General features: G+C 39.7%; 2 protein-coding genes across 5 annotated transcripts in view; both read right to left on the bottom strand.

The window, feature by feature from the left end:
* LOC127880903 (E3 ubiquitin/ISG15 ligase TRIM25-like) overlaps nucleotides 1-22,270 on the bottom strand; it is a 285,579-nt gene that overhangs the window by 97,413 nt on the left and 165,896 nt on the right. The gene's annotated exons all lie outside the window — the stretch shown is intronic.
* The window catches only part of LOC127880899 (neuroglian-like), a 136,238-nt gene that overhangs the window by 52,500 nt on the left and 61,468 nt on the right, over nucleotides 1-22,270 (bottom strand). The window contains exons 1-8 of one of the 3 annotated variants that reach the window (XM_052428384.1): nucleotides 14,902-14,986; nucleotides 14,351-14,410; nucleotides 13,549-13,657; nucleotides 12,059-12,278; nucleotides 11,261-11,411; nucleotides 10,024-10,152; nucleotides 2,570-2,672; nucleotides 4-191 (exon numbers count right to left, since the gene is read on the bottom strand). The exons of 1 other annotated variant lie outside the window; for it this stretch is intronic. In XM_052428384.1, coding sequence (XP_052284344.1) covers nucleotides 4-191; nucleotides 2,570-2,672; nucleotides 10,024-10,152; nucleotides 11,261-11,411; nucleotides 12,059-12,278; nucleotides 13,549-13,657; nucleotides 14,351-14,410; nucleotides 14,902-14,914 — 973 coding nt within the window. In that variant the 5' untranslated portion in view covers nucleotides 14,915-14,986. One more of the 3 variants, XM_052428383.1, reaches the window with a different exon arrangement.

Here is a 22,270-nt window from a genome sequence, read left to right on the forward strand (position 1 = left end):
TACATTCGATGCGAACATCAAAGGCCTTGGTAGCGCGCTGTTGAGACTCTGCGTTGAGTCCGGTGCATTCATACTGCCCCGCGTCTGATAACTCAAGGTCAATTATCTCGATCTCCATTCCGAAACTCTTCAGGCTCATTCTGTCCGGGAAACTGCCCTTTGTCTTCGACCAGTACACTTCCGGGGTAGGGCTGTGACAAATATGATTTTAACATGAAAAGTGTACATTTTCTATAAACATTTCCTAGTGCATAACTGTAAAATTATCAAATCCATTTTGCAAATGTGGTCTCTTTATGACATACATTTCAGTTACTGTATACACTCACCATATATGGACAGTTAGACTTTGGGCTGTTAATTACTTTGTGCAGCCGTGTTGAAAATATGTTGCCATAGGTGGAATGAGATATAAAAACTAATTTCCATGATATTTAAAATCCAAACCAAACTAAATTTATTAACAAAAGTAGAGTAATACAATAAATATTGTAGACACCATTTAGAACCAAGGACAATGTGCAATAAATACCACATTTTGAAAGAACAGAGTGCAATATAGCGGATCTGCTATGTAAAACTGGTCAAAGATTATTAGAAAATGTGCACCTTTCAAAATTGTGCGAGATTAAAAAAACCCCACATTTTCCAAATTTCAAAGCTCAAATTTTGCAGGCATAGAAGCCCTCGCTATGGACACAGAAACAAATGTTTTTGATATACATAATGTGAACAGTTTATACAGCATGTTTTTACCTTTGTTACATGACTGTTGTTACACTAAAACCGATTTCCCATTTATGACATTGACCTTTAAATGAGTGCCATAGTTTGAGCTGTAACATGTTATCTTGATATGATCATTAATTTTGCCAATTTATTTCAGAATTCCAGCATGCTGGATAAAAGACAGTCCTACGAACATCTGCTTTTACTATTACTTTAGAAGGACTAGGCACAAACTTCAAGTGGCCACTGTGACCTTGACCTTAAAGTAAGAAACATGGTGTTAAAGCCAACATCTCATATTGATACACATGTAAAATATGCAGTTTTATTTTCAAATCCAAACATGCACAAATAAGTTATGGACCAAACACAAACATCTTATACATATAATATAAATATGCCCAAAGCTTCAAGTACCCACTGTCACCTTGACCTTAAACCAAGTAAAATGGTTGTAGCATGTGACATATTTCCTTGGTATGATTATTTGTGTTAATTTATTTTGAACATCAGTCATGAATTATAAAGTTGTTGCGTAGACACCAATATTTTATTAAAAATAATCAATATCAGGAACATACACAATTCCAAGTGTCCATAGTGGCCATGACCTTAAATTGTGCCGATGCGACGTGGAATTTGTATGTTAACTGTCCTCTCGATAATCCCATTATGTCCAACGCACACACACACACACATGGACATTGGTAACAACATGATATTTTATGACCTTTCCCTATATCACGACAGAGGCATCAAAACAAACATCTGAACCTTGCTCTGGGATAATGGGGCTTATAGCATGTACATAAAGTTTTGTACTTGATTAACCTGTGCAGTCTGAACAAGCTTATCGGGGACATGACTTGCTGCTTTTATTGAATGGTTCGCTTTTTGGCGAAAATCCAGTTAAGACTGGAAAGAGTTGTCACTGATTTGCCTGTGCAGACAGCGAAGGCTAATCTGAGACATCACTTTACCCACATGAATTAAGCCTGAGACAACACTTTACACACATGCATTAAGTCTGAGATTACACTTTACACACATGCATTAAGTCTGAGATTACACTTTACACACATGCATTAAGTCTGAGATTACACTTTACACACATGCATTAAGCCTGAGACAACACTTTACACACATGCATTAAGCCTGAGACAACACTTTACACACATGCATTAAGCCTGGGACAACACTTTACACACATGCATTAAGCCTGAGACAACACTTTACACACATGCATTAAGCCTGGGACAACACTTTACACACATGCATTAAGCCTGGGACAACACTTTACACACATGCATTAAGCCTGAGACAACACTTTACACACATGCATTTAGCCTGAGACAACACTTCACACACATGCATTAAGCCTGAGACAACACTTTACACATATGCATTAAGCCTAAGACAACACTTTACAGACATGCATTAAGCCTGAGACAACACTTTACACACATGCATTAAGCCTGAGACAACACTTTACACACATGCATTAAGCCTGAGACAACACTTTACACACATGCATTAAGCCTGAGACAACACTTTACACACATGCATTAAGCCTGGGACAACACTTTACACACATGCATTAAGCCTGGGACAACACTTTACACACATGCATTAAGCCTGAGACAACACTTTACACACATGCATTAAGCCTGAGACAACACTTTACACACATACATTAAGCCTGAGACAACACTTTACACACATGCATTAAGCCTGAGACAACACTTTACACACATGCATTAAGCTAAGTTATCCAAAAACAAGGCTTATTTCATGGCAGTGGAATAAAAACAAACTTCTGAATATAATCTTAGTTTCTTACTTTCCCGCAAATATGCACTTGAGCCGTAGAGTTCCTCCTTTCACAAAGAACTGGTCGCTGGGAGATGTCCATAATTCAACTGCAGGCCTCTTTTGAGCAGTAGCTACAATAAATCAGTTTTCAAAAATCTTGAAGCATTTTTCAAGAAGACATGAAGTCACTACTTTCATTAAACCATCAATTTATCACGTCAATTCTTAAAAGTGTGTATACTAATACTTGTATGAAATACTTGTTCTCGAATCATCAGTCTGTCATACGTACTAGCTATCCAGTGTCAAATTAAAAAAATTACTAAAATCTTTGCACAACCTCTGATTACCTTAAATGATTTAAAGAGTACATGCATCATATGGACACAAAACAGTTCTCCATTCTAGAGGTTCATACAAGGGCCCGTATTCACCAAACAATTCTTAGACTTGTCTTAAGTGTAATAATAAAGAATATTCTTTAAATTGGGATATTCCAATACTGCTTTAAATCTAAGTCAAACTTGGCATTAACCACTTCAATCTACACCATTCTTCATGAAGAACGATGTTTTTATGGCAAAATAAACAGTGGTAGACTGTATATATTTATATACTGAGCATATTTTTCTTGGTTCTAAGTCTATTCTTTATTCTTCAGTCTAAGAATGGGTTGGTAAATACGGTCCCAGGTTCAAAAGCTCTTGCAATCAAATATCAGTACATGAAAAATGTTAAACATTAATGTTTTTCTTAGATGCGTTTCTTACAAAATATGGCTAGGGCCCCATTCTTCAGTCATTTAAAAACACTCCATTCAAACTTGGTCTTAATGTTTATATATAGACTGGAACCCAGAATGTACATTGCATGACAAATTCTTCAAAAGTAATAATAGTGGTTCTATTGGCTGTTCAGACTTATTTTATTAGACATGTATTAATGCCTCATTTGTGTTCATTCCATGTGGTTGAAGGGTGTTAAGCCGCCTTATTAAGCAGGGCACTCAAAGTTTGGGGCTTTTATCTGACCTTTTTTATTTGACCCCATTCAACAAAGGACAATTTTTTCAATAGAGTGCTCTGATTCCTTATTTTGGAATTCTTGAGTTGTCTAATTATTTGTAAAAACTTGTGAAGCTGTGTTAATATTGGGTTTCAGATCTATAATGTTCTTTGAAAATTTGTTTTAAAAAACAAAGACAAAACAAACCACCTTCATTCGCGTGTAAACTAGTTTCAACGCATGCGGTAAGCACACTGATGCGCATGTGCGGCAGTTCAACGCATGCGGTAAGCACACTGATGCGCATGTGCGGCTAGTTTCAACGCATGCGGTAAGCACACTGATGCGCATGTGCGGCAGTTCAACGCATGCGGTAAGCACACTGATGCGCATGTGCGGCAGTTCAACGCATGCGGTAAGCACACTGATGCGCATGTGCGGCTAGTTTCAACGCATGCGGTAAGCACACTGATGCGCACGTGCGGCAGTTCAACGCATGCGGTAAGCACACTGATGCGCATGTGCGGCAGTTCAACGCATGCGGTAAGCACACTGATGCGCACGTGCGGCAGTTCAACGCATGCGGTAAGCACACTGATGCGCATGTGCGGCTAGTTTCAACGCATGCGGTAAGCACACTGATGCGCACGTGCGGCAGTTCAACGCATGCGGTAAGCACACTGATGCGCATGTGCGGCTAGTTTCAACGCATGCGGTAAGCACACTGATGCGCATGTGCGGCAGTTCAACGCATGCGGTAAGCACACTGATGCGCATATGCGGCTAGTTTCAACGCATGCGGTAAGCACACTGATGCGCATGTGCGGCTAGTTTCAACGCATGCGGTAAGCACACTGATGCGCATGTGCGGCTAGTTTCAACGCATGCGGTAAGCACACTGATGCGCATGTGCGGCTAGTTTCAACGCATGCGGTAAGCACACTGATGCGCATGTGCGGCTAGTTTCAACGCATGCGGTAAGCACACTGATGCGCATGTGCGGCTAGTTTCAACGCATGCGGTTAGCACACTGATGCGCACGTGCGGCAGTTCAACGCATGCGGTAAGCACACTGATGCGCACGTGCGGCAGTTCAACGCATGCGGTAAGCACACTGATGCGCATGTGCGGCTAGTTTCAACGCATGCGGTAAGCACACTGATGCGCACGTGCGGCAGTTCAACGCATGCGGTAAGCACACTGATGCGCATGTGCGGCAGTTCAACACATGCGGTAAGCACACTGATGCGCATGTGCGGCAGTTCAACGCATGCGGTAAGCACACTGATGCGCATGTGCGGCAGTTCAACGCATGCGGTAAGCACACTGATGCGCATGTGCGGCAGTTCAACGCATGCGGTAAGCACACTGATGCGCATGTGCGGCAGTTCAACGCATGCGGTAAGCACACTGATGCGCATGTGCGGCAGTTCAACGCATGCGGTAAGCACACTGATGCGCATGTGCGGCAGTTCAACGCATGCGGTAAGCACACTGATGCGCATGTGCGGCAGTTCAACGCATGCGGTAAGCACACTGATGCGCATGTGCGGCAGTTCAACGCATGCGGTAAGCACACTGATGCGCATGTGCGGCAGTTCAACGCATGCGGTAAGCACACTGATGCGCATGTGCGGCAGTTCAACGCATGCGGTAAGCACACTGATGCGCATGTGCGGCAGTTCAACGCATGCGGTAAGCACACTGATGCGCATGTGCGGCAGTTCAACGCATGCGGTAAGCACACTGATGCGCACGTGCGGCAGTTCAATGCATGCGGTAAGCACACTGATGCGCACGTGCGGCAGTTCAACGCATGCGGTAAGCACACTGATGCGCATGTGCGGCAGTTCAACGCATGCGGTAAGCACACTGATGCGCATGTGCGGCAGTTCAATGCATGCGGTAAGCACACTGATGCGCATGTGCGGCAGTTCAACGCATGCGGTAAGCACACTGATGCGCATGTGCGGCAGTTCAATGCATGCGGTAAGCACACTGATGCGCACGTGCGGCAGTTCAATGCATGCGGTAAGCACACTGATGCGCATGTGCGGCAGTTCAACGCATGCGGTAAGCACACTGATGCGCATGTGCGGCAGTTCAATGCATGCGGTAAGCACACTGATGCGCATGTGCGGCAGTTCAATGCATGCGGTAAGCACACTGATGCGCATGTGCGGCAGTTCAATGCATGCGGTAAGCACACTGATGCGCATGTGCGGCAGTTCAATGCATGCGGTAAGCACACTGATGCGCATGTGCGGCAGTTCAATGCATGCGGTAAGCACACTGATGCGCATGTGCGGCAGTTCAATGCATGCGGTAAGCACACTGATGCGCATGTGCGGCAGTTCAATGCATGCGGTAAGCACACTGATGCGCACGTGCGGCAGTTCAATGCATGCGGTAAGCACACTGATGCGCATGTGCGGCAGTTCAACGCATGCGGTAAGCACACTGATGCGCATGTGCGGCAGTTCAATGCATGCGGTAAGCACACTGATGCGCATGTGCGGCAGTTCAATGCATGCGGTAAGCACACTGATGCGCATGTGCGGCAGTTCAATGCATGCGGTAAGCACACTGATGCGCATGTGCGGCAGTTCAATGCATGCGGTAAGCACACTGATGCGCACGTGCGGCAGTTCAATGCATGCGGTAAGCACACTGATGCGCATGTGCGGCAGAACAATGCATGCGGTAAGCACACTGATGCGCATGTGCGGCAGTTCAATGCATGCGGTAAGCACACTGATGCGCACGTGCGGCAGTTCAATGCATGCGGTAAGCACACTGATGCGCATGTGCGGCAGTTCAACGCATGCGGTAAGCACACTGATGCGCATGTGCGGCAGTTCAACGCATGCGGTAAGCACACTGATGCGCATGTGCGGCAGTTCAATGCATGCGGTAAGCACACTGATGTGCATGTGCGGCAGTTCAACGCATGCGGTAAGCACACTGATGCGCATGTGCGGCAGTTCAACGCATGCGGTAAGCACACTGATGCGCATGTGCGGCAGTTCAACGCATGCGGTAAGCACACTGATGCGCATGTGCGGCAGTTCAATGCATGCGGTAAGCACACTGATGCGCATGTGCGGCAGTTCAATGCATGCGGTAAGCACACTGATGCGCATGTGCGGCAGTTCAATGCATGCGGTAAGCACACTGATGCGCACGTGCGGCAGTTCAATGCATGCGGTAAGCACACTGATGCGCATGTGCGGCAGAACAATGCATGCGGTAAGCACACTGATGCGCATGTGCGGCAGTTCAATGCATGCGGTAAGCACACTGATGCGCATGTGCGGCAGTTCAACGCATGCGGTAAGCACACTGATGCGCATGTGCGGCAGTTCAACGCATGCGGTAAGCACACTGATGCGCATGTGCGGCAGTTCAACGCATGCGGTAAGCACACTGATGCGCATGTGCGGCAGTTCAATGCATGCGGTAAGCACACTGATGCGCATGTGCGGCAGTTCAATGCATGCGGTAAGCACACTGATGCGCATATGCGGCAGTTCAATGCATGCGGTAAGCACACTGATGCGCATGTGCGGCAGTTCAATGCATGCGGTAAGCACACTGATGCGCATGTGCGGCAGTTCAATGCATGCGGTAAGCACACTGATGTGCATGTGCGGCAGTTCAATGCATGCGGTAAGCACACTGATGTGCATGTGCGGCAGTTCAATGCATGCGGTAAGCACACTGATGTGCATGTGCGGCAGTTCAATGCATGCGGTAAGCACACTGATGCGCATGTGCGGCAGTTCAATGCATGCGGTAAGCACACTGATGCGCATGTGCGGCAGTTCAACGCATGCGGTAAGCACACTGATGCGCATGTGCGGCAGTTCAACGCATGCGGTAAGCACACTGATGCGCATGTGCGGCAGTTCAATGCATGCGGTAAGAACTCTGATGCGCATGTGCGGCAGTTCAATGCATGCGGTAAGCACACTGATGCGCATGTGCGGCAGTTCAATGCATGCGGTAAGCACACTGATGCGCATGTGCGGCAGTTCAATGCATGCGGTAAGCACACTGATGCGCATGTGCGGCAGTTCAATGCATGCGGTAAGCACACTGATGTGCATGTGCGGCAGTTCAATGCATGCGGTAAGCACACTGATGTGCATGTGCGGCAGTTCAATGCATGCGGTAAGCACACTGATGTGCATGTGCGGCAGTTCAATGCATGCGGTAAGCACACTGATGTGCATGTGCGGCAGTTCAATGCATGCGGTAAGCACACTGATGCGCATGTGCGGCAGTTCAACGCATGCGGTAAGCACACTGATGCGCATGTGCGGCAGTTCAATGCATGCGGTAAGCACACTGATGCGCATGTGCGGCAGTTCAATGCATGCGGTAAGCACACTGATGTGCATGTGCGGCAGTTCAATGCATGCGGTAAGCACACTGATGTGCATGTGCGGCAGTTCAATGCATGCAGTAAGCACACTGATGCGCATGTGCGGCAGTTCAATGCATGCGGTAAGCACACTGATGCGCATGTGCGGCAGTTCAATGCATGCGGTAAGCACACTGATGTGCATGTGCGGCAGTTCAATGCATGCGGTAAGCACACTGATGCGCATGTGCGGCAGTTCAATGCATGCGGTAAGCACACTGATGCGCATGTGCGGCAGTTCAATGCATGCGGTAAGCACACTGATGTGCATGTGCGGCAGTTCAATGCATGCGGTAAGCACACTGATGCGCATGTGCGGCAGTTCAATGCATGCGGTAAGCACACTGATGCGCATGTGCGGCAGTTCAATGCATGCGGTAAGCACACTGATGCGCATGTGCGGCAGTTCAATGCATGCGGTAAGCACACTGATGCGCATGTGCGGCAGTTCAACGCATGCGGTAAGCACACTGATGCGCACGTGCGGCAGTTCAATGCATGCGGTAAGCACACTGATGCGCATGTGCGGCAGTTCAACGCATGCGGTAAGCACACTGATGCGCATGTGCGGCAGTTCAATGCATGCGGTAAGCACACTGATGCGCATGTGCGGCAGTTCAATGCATGCGGTAAGCACACTGATGCGCATGTGCGGCAGTTCAATGCATGCGGTAAGCACACTGATGCGCATGTGCGGCAGTTCAATGCATGCGGTAAGCACACTGATGCGCATGTGCGGCAGTTCAATGCATGCGGTAAGCACACTGATGTGCATGTGCGGCAGTTCAATGCATGCGGTAAGCACACTGATGCGCATGTGCGGCAGTTCAATGCATGCGGTAAGCACACTGATGCGCATGTGCGGCAGTTCAATGCATGCGGTAAGCACACTGATGCGCATGTGCGGCAGTTCAATGCATGCGGTAAGCACACTGATGCGCATGTGCGGCAGAAGAACCATCTCAGTTAACTACCGTATAATTTACGAAATAAAATAATGACAACTTCAGACTGTTTGTCAGCCAGTTTATAACAATCTTATTGTTATTTTGCAGTGAGAGTAGTGCCTTTTTCATGTTTTGTCAGGTTATTTATTGATTTCTTGTTGAATGTTCTGATTTCTGCTTCAACCGTGTGAATGAATGTTTCAAGATAATTTGGTGGGTTCCCTAAGCTTTAAAACTTGAACACTGGATACCTTTCATCGCCTTCTATGGGTTTGAGTTGTTCGACAGTTGTTCACGTTACACATCTATATCTGTTAGGTAGGCTTTCACTTTTTAGTAATTTGTCGAATTCCTGCTCAAGTGAGCTAAAAACTCCAGTTAAACAAGAACTTTTTGTATTGATATCCCCAACCAAATAAATTTTGTTAATGGATGAGTGAAGAATTAAACTAAAATAACAATAGGCATTTTTTATAAAAATGTGTTACATTAAACCTCAGTATATGACCATGACCCTAGAGTAATGAGTCTAACCTTAGACACACAGCCAGATAAAAGACAAAAGTTGCAAAAAGTGTTTACATAATTCCTTGATGCATAGTAAACTTTTTGCTAATTTAAATGAATAATGCATCAAATGTGTGATCTTTGATCTTTTTCAATGTGTGACCTTGACCTTGCCTCGGGTTATGGGTATTTCAACTGACTCAGCTCCAGTTGATTGAGAACAACTGTGTTTAGTTTCATGGCTGTGACACATATGTTATTGGAGATACAGCTGAAGACAGAAAACATCCTGTACAAAAAGTGTATTTCAAGTGAAAAAAAGCCATAACTCCATTATTCACATATTTGGGTCGCAATTTGATATGCATTATCTTCTTATAATATTTATGCACTCATAACATGTTTAATTGAAATCTGCCAAAGCAGTTCCCATATATAGCTTCGGACATAAAAGTGTTCTGGACTGGTTGACAGACGGAAAAGGCCTCAAAATTATCCCTCTGCCTACGGTGGGGAATGTCTAGCTTTATAAAATAATGATTTCCTGTGATACAGGAACAGGCCCCAAGCATACGCTACTATCATTTTACAGCTCACCTCCAACAACAGAGATCAAATGTTCTGGTCCAATGGCGTTGTCACGCATGAAATAGTTGATGGCCATGCAGGCGTACGCCCTGCCAGTTACCTCATCAGCTTTGACCACATTTGCAAACCGCAGGCGACCTGTTGGAAGATTGAAAAAGTGCTCATCACCCTTTTTTTACAGTGTCATAGCAAACACAACCCATTGAGTAAAATATTCAATCCTTTTCTCATTGGAACAAGAACTTTGTCCCTGGAGTGGAAGCATTTGCCAAATGATAGAATGTTCAAAAATAGAAAGCTGATGAAAAATGCTGGTCATCAAATTAGGGTATTTTGTCATCTGGGTGAGTGGGGGCTTGCATGGGTTTTCAAGACATGTTTTCATTCCTGTTTTTTGACATTCATTACCGGTAAAAACAAAATATGTGTTTGTCAGAAACACTATATCCCCTACTGCGCCGCTCTGATTTATTATAAAAAAAAGAGATGTGTTCGTCAGAAACACAAAATCCCCCCGATTGCACCGCTTTGAAATATAAAAAAACTCTTTTTTTACCTTTGACCTTGAAGGATGACCTTGACCTTGAACTTCCACCACTCAAAATGTGCAGCTTCATGAGAACGCTGATTTGAATTTTTTTTTTAACTTTGACATTGAAGGATGACCTTGACCTTCCACCATTCAAAGTGTGCAGCTTTATGAGATACACATGCATGCCAAATATCAAGTTTCTATCTTCAATAATGCAAAAGTTATGGCCAACGTTAAAGTTTTTTTTCAAAGACGGACATACTGACATACACACATACTGACAGACAGTTCAACTGCTATATGCCACCCTACTGGGGGCATAAAAAATCATTTGGCAGGTACAGATAATTATCTCTCTTTAAAGCTTATTTCTTCCCTTAAATTTTTTTTTTACCTTGAAGGATGACCTTGACCTTTCACCACTCAAAATGTGCAGCTCTATGATATACACATGCATGCCAAATATGAAGTTGCTATCTTCAATATTGCAAAAGTTATGGCAAAATGTTAAAATTGGAGCAAACAAAACAACCAACCAACCAACATACAGGGCAAAAACAATATGTCCCCCACTATATGGTGGGGGGAGGGGGGGGGGGGGGGGGAATGCAATCATCAATTTAATGTAAGCATGCAGTATTACAAACTTAATGATTGGGGGGTCTCTCATTTTGGACATTCAATAACAAAGAATCAAATTCTCCTAATACATACCTTCAAGGTCCATGCTAACTCTCTTGTCAAAGTTGATGGAACGCCAGCGACCATTGGGTTCTTTGATTACCCAGAAAACATCCGCCTGAGGATAACTCTGGGGTGGCGTGCATGGCAGAGTAAGGGGGTTACCCCAGATCTGGTAGTGTGTCTGCAAGTTAATTAATACACATCATCAATTAGACAGAAAATGGGCAGGTTTTAAGCAGATGATTTCAAAACGTAGAATGGAAATTAAAGGTCATTTATATTTAAGTTTCTAAAAAATGTGGGATGTTGGTTAATATTTTTGTAAAAATACCAAAGCGATTTACCCTCTAGTGACAACCTAAATGTGATGCAAAAATTACAAAACATTATGTGTGAGCTTATAATCATTTGTGCAAGACTCTGGGAAAATTCAAGTGTGTAAGGTCGTCTCATATTATACAGTGAAGTCTTCCCTGGAAAAACCTGGTTTAATGAATCTGCATAAAGTGCCTTCCAAGATTAGCCTGTAAGTATGCATAAACTAATTGACAACATTTTCTGCCTAGGCCTAATTTTTGTTTAGACGAGATATCCTTTACACAAAATATTTCATAAAAGCAGACAAGATTCCAGATTAGCATGTACTGATTGCACAGGGTAATGTGGGACTATACTTAACGGTTAACACATACATGTATTGCATTAAGCCCATTTAACTTGAGCGCGGCTCCTTTGAATTAAGACAACCAGCAATAATTTAATAGCTAAATAAAACTATTAATGTCATCAGAATACTGGGGTATTAAAACCCTAACCAATCAGAGTTACCTGTGTCTGCTCAAAGGCAAATTTCTCCAGCTTTGCTTCTCGAAGGTTTACTCTTATGGAGGCAGAAACGCCATACCCGTTGTCAGCAAAGCACTGGTATATGCCTTCATCTTTGGGTTCAGGCTTGTTGAACACAAGAGTACCCTGATTTGGAAGCTGCACTGCACGGTCATCGTTACCACTTGGGTTGAACGTTTTCTGATTCACTCTCCATCTGTACCTGGAATTGAGGCAAAACATTTATTTGAACATAATATACATGCTTTCTGCAATTTGACCAGGCACAAAACAGTGCTGAAAACTTATCAATATAGCCATAACAAATCGATCAGATATCTGTGGAATATTCTGCACAAACAAATCATGAAATGAACTAAACAAATAATTTTTTTATCAAGTATACAGCCTCTTAAAGGTTGTTTCCCAATGACACAGAGAAACATTTTTTCCCAAACATCTCATTAAAATTTCCCAAAAGAAGTGCCAAACTTTTCCAATAAACTAAATTATTGGTTTATTGAATTTTATATACAGAAATATAATTATGTAGCCCTTTGAAGATGAAAACTTTAAAAAACAATTTCACATGCATTTATCAACAACTGGAATACTGTTATTTATATTAAAATTAATCTTGTTTGATTTTTATCCAATTGCATGGTTTATCATGCTTTTTTCCCAATCTAAAAGGCACAGACTGTAAATTATGAAGCCCAAAAAAGTGACCATTTTCATTGACATCACACATGTTCCAATGCAGTTGCCAACAAAATGTAACTGGATTAGATAAAAGACAGTAAAAGCAACGAGCTTACACAACTTACTGATCTCCTGCTCGGCTAATAACTTTAATATTCATTTAAATTCGACTTTCTCGCTACATGTCTGTGTTTTGCTGCCATATTTTGTCGATCGAATGCTTGGTTCTAAAACGCCATATGATTGGCCAACACAATGAGAACAACCAACCAGATGACGCGTTATAAAATTTAAAAGGTGTACATGTGTAGATGAAACACCGAGTGACATATAGCGAGAAAGTCAAATTTAATTGAATATTAAATTAATTAGCCAAGCAGAAGATCGGATAGTTGTGTAATCACGTCGCTTTTACTGTCTTTTAACGAATCCAGTTGCATTTTGTCGGCCACTGCGTGGGAACATGTGTAACTTCGATGAAAAATGTCACGTCCAGTGTTCCACAATCTTTCAGCAATAGGCATATAGTGCGTTTCATACCTTGTGTAAATATTATACCTATACGAGGGTTATTTTTTCAATATATGTATTTCTGTCAATATTCGTTGTTGAAAAGTAAAACCATGCACAATAGGTGTTTATTAAATAGGGGGGGGGGCCTATTCAAGCAAAATGGAAATGGAAATGTTTAAAAATACTGTGTAATATCCCACAATTACATAGTGATTAAAACAAATAATAGTGGGCTTATTAGTCCAATATTCAGCAAAACAGACTTATACTATACATACTGGGGTTTGGGAATTCCATCAGCAATGCATGCTATTTCCACTGACTCCCCAGGTTTAAAATAAATATCTCTCTGAGCTGGATGTTTTACCATGTTTGGGGGTCGATTAACTGAAAGAAAAAACAACATGTGCGCTTTTTTAAATATGAAACAAGGGACAAAATTGTCACAAAACCAGGTTTTCATTGTGAAAAAAAATCTGATTAAGGTAGACAACTCAAACTGAACTTTTGAAATGAACAAACAAAATTAACCCCCTTTGTAAGTTTGTTTCAAAATAAATCTATTTTAAGTTGTGGTGACCTTGACATTGGAGATATTGACATGATTCTTTCGTGCGACACACGGTCACCGTCCCATGATGGTGAAAAATGTGCCAAATAATTGTAAAATCTCACAATGAATGACATAGTTATGGCCCAGACAAGCTCATTTATTGCCAATTTTGACCTTTGAACTCAAAGTGTGACCTTGACCTTGGAGATATTGACGTAATTATTTCGCGTGACACACCGTTCAATGATGGTGAACAAATGTGCCAAATGATTTTAAAATATGACAATGAACGACATAGTTATGGCCCGGACAAGCTTGTTCCGCCAGCCAGCCAGCCGGCCCGCAATCGCCAATCTAATAACCAGTTTTTTCCTTCGGAAAACCTGGTTAAATATAACCCAATTTAGTCTTAATATATAATAATGCATTTAAACTTTTGTTAAAAAACACAAACTCTGAAACCATAAAAGACTGAAAAACATAAAAACTATACAAGAACTAAATAATTCAAATCAAACTATAATTACCGGCAACAATGAACCCCATGCTCAAGAATAAGGTGAAGGCTTTGATCATCATCTTTACTTCTGAAGCAGAAAATAAATCAAATATTAAGAGATAGAGATATAACAAAGCAAGTTCAACTGATTGATAGATTGGATGAGTGTTTACACAAACACTTTCCATTAATCATTATTCACCAAACTAAATGAAAATTAATGGGTTATGCTCATATTGGAATTAATGTAGAATATTAAGACCACCTGTATTTTCAAAAAAATGTTACTGTGAACTTTAACATCAACTCATTATGAATAGCAGTTTCAAAATATAAACAAACCGACAAGGGACACTCCTTAAGCGACCAGATAAGTACTTAATTTTAAGGGTATGACTGCTACTGTAAGTGTGAGTCAGTTCCTCAAAGAAAAGGTTATTTACCTTTGCCAACGAAATTTTGAAGTGTCATGACCTTATGCAGAGAAACAAGTGTTTGATTTTTAAAAACTTTAAAAGCATTAACAAAGCAACGTCTCAACAAACTATACTATATGCGACATAAATATCTGAAGTTTACCTTTTATTTTCATTTCCGCTTTACCGATTCCGCCATGACTCTAAATATGTAGAATCACAGGTACTTATTAAAACGAAAATACGATAGGTTACAAACCAACATATTTAGACCGTTGAAACTTGTATTACAATTTCGGCTGACAGTATCATAGTATTTCGCTGAAGTTTATTTACTCTCAATTCGGTTTTGTTAGGCACATATTATATCCAACAAAAAGCGGATTTACGTATCGATCGGGGGGGATATATAGAGGATATATGTTGGATTCGATGGAATATAGACTTTATTTCAGAAGTGATCATATACAATAATATTTTCACGAGTGGCGCAGCCACGAGTGAAAATATGTATTATTTTATGATCACGAGTGATTACGCACTAAAGGTCAAACCCGATCAACACAGCGGCGATGATACCGCTCCTTACGGAATAGCTCTTATTTTTATATGCGCTTCAAGAAACGGGACAATGGACAGTTGCACAACTTCCGGTGTTGTTCACTTTGCTTTTTGAAATGGTGCCGTGCGTTGTCCAGCTGGAACTTTCATGTTCCATTTGAACCCGCATGTGGTAAAGTATGAAGGGGCATGTTTTTCTCAATGGTTTTATATTATTTCCATTAGCAATGTATACCTTTATTAAAATTAGCGAGTATTAGTAATATTATCATTAACGAATATGTAAAGTGAATCTGTTATTATGTTCACTCAATACTGTAATGCCTTTGACGATGCCAGTATTAATGCTTACTATTAAGGTCATTAATTTCCATTTCTGCCGTCTTTAGATTATAAATTGCACAGTAAATTGTCTAGTTATACATGTAATGACAATCATATATATTACTAATAAGGACATGGTGGAACACGTCTTGTTCAAAAGTCCGGAAAATCTTTTTTTTCTTTTTACAAGCTTGTCAGTCAGGGGTGGGCAGTTTTTTTGTAAATGTCTTAATAAACAATTCTGAAAATCGATGACGTGGTACTTTACCTTTCGTTTGCAACATAGTAGTAGAAAATCCTGTGTTTACGTGATCGTCTTTTTTAAAAATAGTTAATTTCACTTCTGCGATCAGTTGCAACGTTTCAAAGATATCTTATTATTTAAAAACATGGCATTTTTAATGATCATTTTGAACACGTCGCCAATATCAGAAACCGCTGATTTAATAGTAAGTGTACATAACAGTTCAGGGGGGAAGATAGCAAGCTATCTTTTTGGCCAGTTTCTAAAGAAACCTCCACATTTTACCGAATGACATAATTGTTTAATCTCCTTATGTCTTAAGTTATATATATATTGGTGTATATATTGATATATGTTTTGAACTTTTGTTATATAATAATGACAGTCAGTCAATGACCATTTAACCACAGCATATGTTTTGTTTTCTACTTCCACCCAGTGCATAAATGCAAACTATACGAAATATCGTATCAGTGTTTTTTATGCGTTGGGTGAAAGGAACGGCAATCATATTGACTTTAACCTATCTACAGAAAAATCGGATCAGCTTGGCTATATTCCCTGTAAACAATGACGGAAACACACGAAGTGTAACGATCTTTAATTATGCGCATTCAGATGCCATGCGGATGTACAAAGAGAACAAAGGAAAGTTTGTGTTTTACCCACCTCCCACCCCAATCTCCTCACAAATCAGAACTTGCCTGCAGGAAATAAATTGTTTTGTTGTACCTAGTACATTTTGTAATACCTTTTGGAAGGCCATTTTCTAAAGAAACCTCCACATTTTACCGAATAACATAATTGTTAAATCTCCCTATGTTTTAAGTTATATAATATTGGTGTATATATTGATATATGTTTTGAACTTTTGTTATATAATACTAGTAATAACGGTCAGTCAATGACCATTTAACCACAGCATATGTTTTGTTTGTTACTTCCACCCAGTGCATACAAGTTCACATGGCAAGAACAAACCACGTTCCTAAAACCATTTTTTTAATATGGACAACAGAGGACGGTGCAATTTAAATTATATGACTAAATAAAAAAAGGACCAGAGTCGTAAATTCGAAGAAATCGGACAGCGTATCATGCTAAATAAATTCCAACACATCTTCCTTAAACGACTCTTTTTGTTAAAGTAACTTTGTTTAATTACAATTACAATTACCCAGTCGCTTACGTTTGTATTGTCGTCATTTTACTTTATATACTTGTGACAAGAATGCGCATATATTAAAACGATGTTGGTCCTTTGACTGAACTTTAGTGCATACGTATATCTTGGCCTTGTTCGAAAAACATTAACATGAGATTTTTATGTAGATTTCCTAATATTTCTAAAGTTAACGCATTAAAACGCAGCCTGTCCAATACAGGTAAAGACTGTCAAGTCTAAGAGGATTGTGATTTTGACTAATTTTTATATAAAACAGGCATACTTTGATGATACGTCCGTCAACAATAAAGCTTTCCAGGGCATGTAATTTGAGGCAGACAAATATCAATGCATGGATCTCAATCCAAGCACCAAGAGGCGAGGAGAATGGACCGGAGTGATGTATGTTTACAGGGTTCAGCTAGTTCGTTGCAAAACATTGCCGCCAGAGGGCGCGGGAGTTTTCCTTATATAGCTGTATTAAAACCTTGTTTACACCATAGCTGTAATTAGAATGTTGTTTCGCAATTATGCTGATGATTCTGGTCATGGATTCATAAACATTTACAAGCCAAATAGCCAATTACTTTGCGTTACTCAAATTAAGTATTGCCATTGCTTCAGAGCATTATCTTTATTTTGCCGAAAATCACATAGTGGTTCAACCAATTAAACAACAAGAGTTGTATCATATAAAACTAATTTGACCTTTCATTGAAGTACCATATCCCCATATCAAATTCATTTACACCTATGCTTGCATAGATGCAGTACAATAGTGTTGATTGATACCTTCTTAAATGGCCATGTGATGATTGTGTAACAGGCTTACAGCTTAAACTCCCTAGTATGTAGCACCAAAGACCTTTGATTTATAAGACAGTAAGACATCTTGAAGGGCTGAATCAAGAGAGACACCAACTGGGGTGCACAATATTTGAGGGAGGGGGGGGGGTGGTGGGGTGGCGGCATGAAGTTTGTGTACAATGAATTGTTATATATTTATACGTTCATAATTAAATGCTTTGTGATTGGCATTAAACAAGTAACATTTACAATCACAAATCACAAGTATCAAACTGTAATAAGGACAATTTACAAATCAATCGTATCACTCTCTTTAAACTTTACACAAGTCCTTGTCTTTATTTTTCAAAGCAGACTTTAAAATACAGTTTCATTGTTTAAACTACAAATGGTTTTTCAGTTATTTTGATACGATAATTTTTCAAATTTCTTGTGTGAGTTATATCTATATTTGCAAATAAGTGCAAATATTTGTCAGTGTGAGAAGGACCGAGAGTCAGATGTCGCAGGTCCGTACTTAAACAGTTGTCGCGAAGACGCAGAGACGAAGTGTAAATAAACTTTTGATATACACACACGAGTGTCAGATGTTTGGTACCTTAAAAGTTCAATGTTGAATTTCTAGTAGATATTCTCATACTCATTTACGGGTACTTCTTTATTACCGACTTTTATATAACAATTCAACATATTGTTTTAAATTATGCATATACTATGCCAAGATAAATATTATGACTAAGTTTCATCACGATATAGTCATACAAATGGCCTCTGTTGTGGTAACAAGCTTGACCAGGTGACCCTGTTTTGGACGCAGCAGAAACTAGGACCAGATATTGACACTATACACATTATGAGCAAGTTTCATCAAGCTCTAGTCATGAATCTTGCCCCTCCCGTAGTACGAATGTTTTTAAGACTTTACCTGGTGTCCAAGTTTCCATAAGAATATGACCTACTTTAGAACTTGACCTAGATATTGTTTAGTTAAATACTTTGATCAAGTTTTATCAAGATTGAGTAGTAAAGAAGGCATTTTGATCTGTAACAAGTTTTTTCTAAGATTTTAACTAGTGGCTTTGCTTCTGGACGCACATGGCCCTGATTCCAACTCATTCTGGATAATGTGAAGATAGTTATTCTGACCAAGTTTCAACAAGATTGAGTTATAAATGTATGCCCCCTAGAGTGGTAACAAGGGCTTTTGTAAAATTTGACCTCCTGGAATAGCTAGATTTTGACCCACATTTAAATTCAGCCCATATATGGCAAAGATGAAAAATTCTGACAAAATTCATAAATATTGAGTCATAATAGTGACCCTTATTCTGGTGACAGGGTTTTGGATTTGAACTAACTTTTTTGACGCATGCGATCCATATCCAAACTAGCCCTTGACACTGTCCTGATAAAAATTTAAACACATTTTCATCAAGATTTCATAAAAAGTGGTCTCTAGAATGGTAATGAGTTATAAGTAAACAAGGCACCTAATGCACTATCAGACGACATACATTTTGTGGTCATGTGTCATTAACTCAACTCCAGCACTTCGTGCTCAGGTGAGCTCAAAATGGAATTACACAGCTTGTTTCCGTTTTTTTATTTGCTTATGGTATTCAATACACAATAAACATGTAAAATATATTTTTACTATTATTTCATGAAGTCATATGAGAGTCTGTCTGGGTATCAGTGTTTTCCACTATCTTGGCTGACTCAGCAGATTTGAGATACTCAAGTGATTGGATCCCATCTATGGGTGTGTTGCCCCAGAGGCTGGGTACCTTGACCGAGGGGTCAGGGGTACCATCAGGTCCAACGTTGTAAACTGTGCCTCGCACTTTGGTTGCTAGTCTTTTGTTGATCTTTAACAAAAAAGAGTTATTGTTATTTGACAAAGATTAAATCCAAATTAATCTAAGTTTTCCAACAGAATAATATTGAGTTTGAAAAAGGTTTGCAAAAACAGCATTGAAGCTTATTTAACTGAGATTTGCATATTATAACAAGTTCACATTAGCTTTAATTTAGTATTAATAAGTTTACAGAAATGCAATTTTAGTTCTTTTATTGGTATCGCAGTCATTGATATCCATTGCTAGGGCACAAACTTTTTCCAGTATACATGTATCACTTAAAAATAAAAAACGTGTTGCTACCATCAATGTGATTTGTTTAACAAAAATATGTTAACAAAGCAAGTTTTAATTTTCACAGAATTAAAAGTAATATATATCAAGAACTTTTGTTCTAAATTAAAAAACTTTCAGAAATTATGTAATTTGATTTAACGGATAATAAACGATACTCCTTCACATTTTGACATGATATTTTTTTTGTAATCATTATCATGGCCAGTTTTCGAGCCATATTGTTTGAAACACGAAATTTAAGTTTGACTAATCATCAACTTGAAGGGAATTCCAAAAAAATGTGTAGTTGTGAAAAATGTCATTAAATATGTTAATTAACAACTCTTTAATGTTTTCTATAGTATTAGTTATACAAGCAACACGATATTTAATAAAAGCAAATATTGCAATTCCAATTATTAGAACCAGGGTCTTCAGAAAGAAAAAGGCAACATTATAACAGCACTCTGCAGCCTTTCATGTAGACTTGTGAAACCTAACCCGTACATTAATACTCAACACATTTTCAAAAGTTTCAAGGAAAATCATTACGAACAATTTTTTTACTGACTTCGAATGATGATTATCCATTAATGAACCAATTTTTCTAGCATTGTTCTTAGTCTTGTGCACTATTTTGCATTTTTAAACATATTTATTACATTCTTTTTTGAATTGATGACAATTATTAAAAAAATTCGCCATTTAAGCCAAATTGCGAACAGGTCCTTTATGGTATGACTACCTTAAAGAGTTTTCATAACATTCCACTCCAGGGACACAAACCTGGATTTTGAATGCAAAATTCCCTGGTTTGGTGACTTCAACCATCGGTGGCAGGATGTTCTCAGAAGACAAAAAGACTCTCTGCAAACAACCAGAAGTCTACATTTGAAAAGCATCTTAAGATTCAATATATTTTTATTCTTAAATGTGCTAATGTCCTCAACCAGAGCTGTAAGTAAACATGACTTAATGCATTTCTATCATCAACTATACTAATGTGACTATTAAAATTCATATCAGGAAAATTTTGATGATTAGTTTCATGTCCATTCTCTGGTTGATGTGGTGAGGATTTTGATGTTTGGAAAAGAGAGCTAAAGTCATGTTTCCACATATTTAGGACGGTATCTAAATCCCGAGACACTGAGCCATTTGACGTGACGACTTCAATTGGTATATAGTTACTTGTAGAGCAATTGACCCCAATTTTACCAATTGATTTCCAAAAATTGGTCGAAGCAACATTACACTCATTTAGCAGCTGTGATTGCAACGCATACCAATGGAAACGCTTAGCTCTCTGGACCTCTCGATCAAACACATACGTTTTACAATAAAGTTCGATTTTAACAATTTCTTATCACTAGTTATATCACATTTAAGCCGTTCCTTTTCTGCACAACAAACATTGTTCCATAAAGTAGTCAATTTATCAGACCACCACGGTTTTCCTGGACGCCTTTTTTTATTATTACAACCAATGTGCACAATTTTACAAGGTAATCTATTGGACATATTCTGGTGGATTATATTACACCAATCAGTATAGATATCATTAACATCAGACTGTGTTCTAAAACTACACTCGAGTTTAGATATAGTATTATTTACAATCTGCAAAGTTTCATTTTCTAGCATAAAATCATTTGGCACATGTGTTACATCAAACTTGTTAAAGCTTGACCTAGGGTGAGCCTTCATAGTTACTGATTCAATACAGTTATCTAAAATAATATTCCACAGCAGTAATGAGTGATCAGGGAAAGAACTAGATGCTACATTGGGAATTATTTCAGCATCATTAAGTCCGAAACTCTCTTAACAGTGAACTGTTCAAATGACGATAATTTAACATGGCTTACCATACAATAGTCAACAACAGATTTACCTTTTGATGATATTGATGTAAAGGCATTATATGTATTATTGCGACCATTTAACATACACATGTTAACATTTATTAGAAACTCTATAAATAACTCCCCATATCTATTCATATTAAAATCAATCACATTACGTTCAATAACATCGTCTATACCTCTAATAAAGTCATCATTATCACCACATCTGCTATTAAAATCACCACATATATACAAAATACCCTCATTTTTATATTGGTAAATCAAAGACAACAAAGTATCATAAAACTTATTCACGTCATACTATCTAAATGAGTGTTCCGGTGGCAGGTAACACACGCATGGTGATGATTGAAAAATTGTTAAACTTGTGTTCTAATTTTAATAATAAGATACCTTCGCATGAGTTATCACATACTGTTATATTAAAT

Source organism: Dreissena polymorpha, chromosome 5 (assembly GCF_020536995.1).
Source record: "Dreissena polymorpha isolate Duluth1 chromosome 5, UMN_Dpol_1.0, whole genome shotgun sequence".
NCBI lineage: Eukaryota > Metazoa > Mollusca > Bivalvia > Myida > Dreissenidae > Dreissena > Dreissena polymorpha.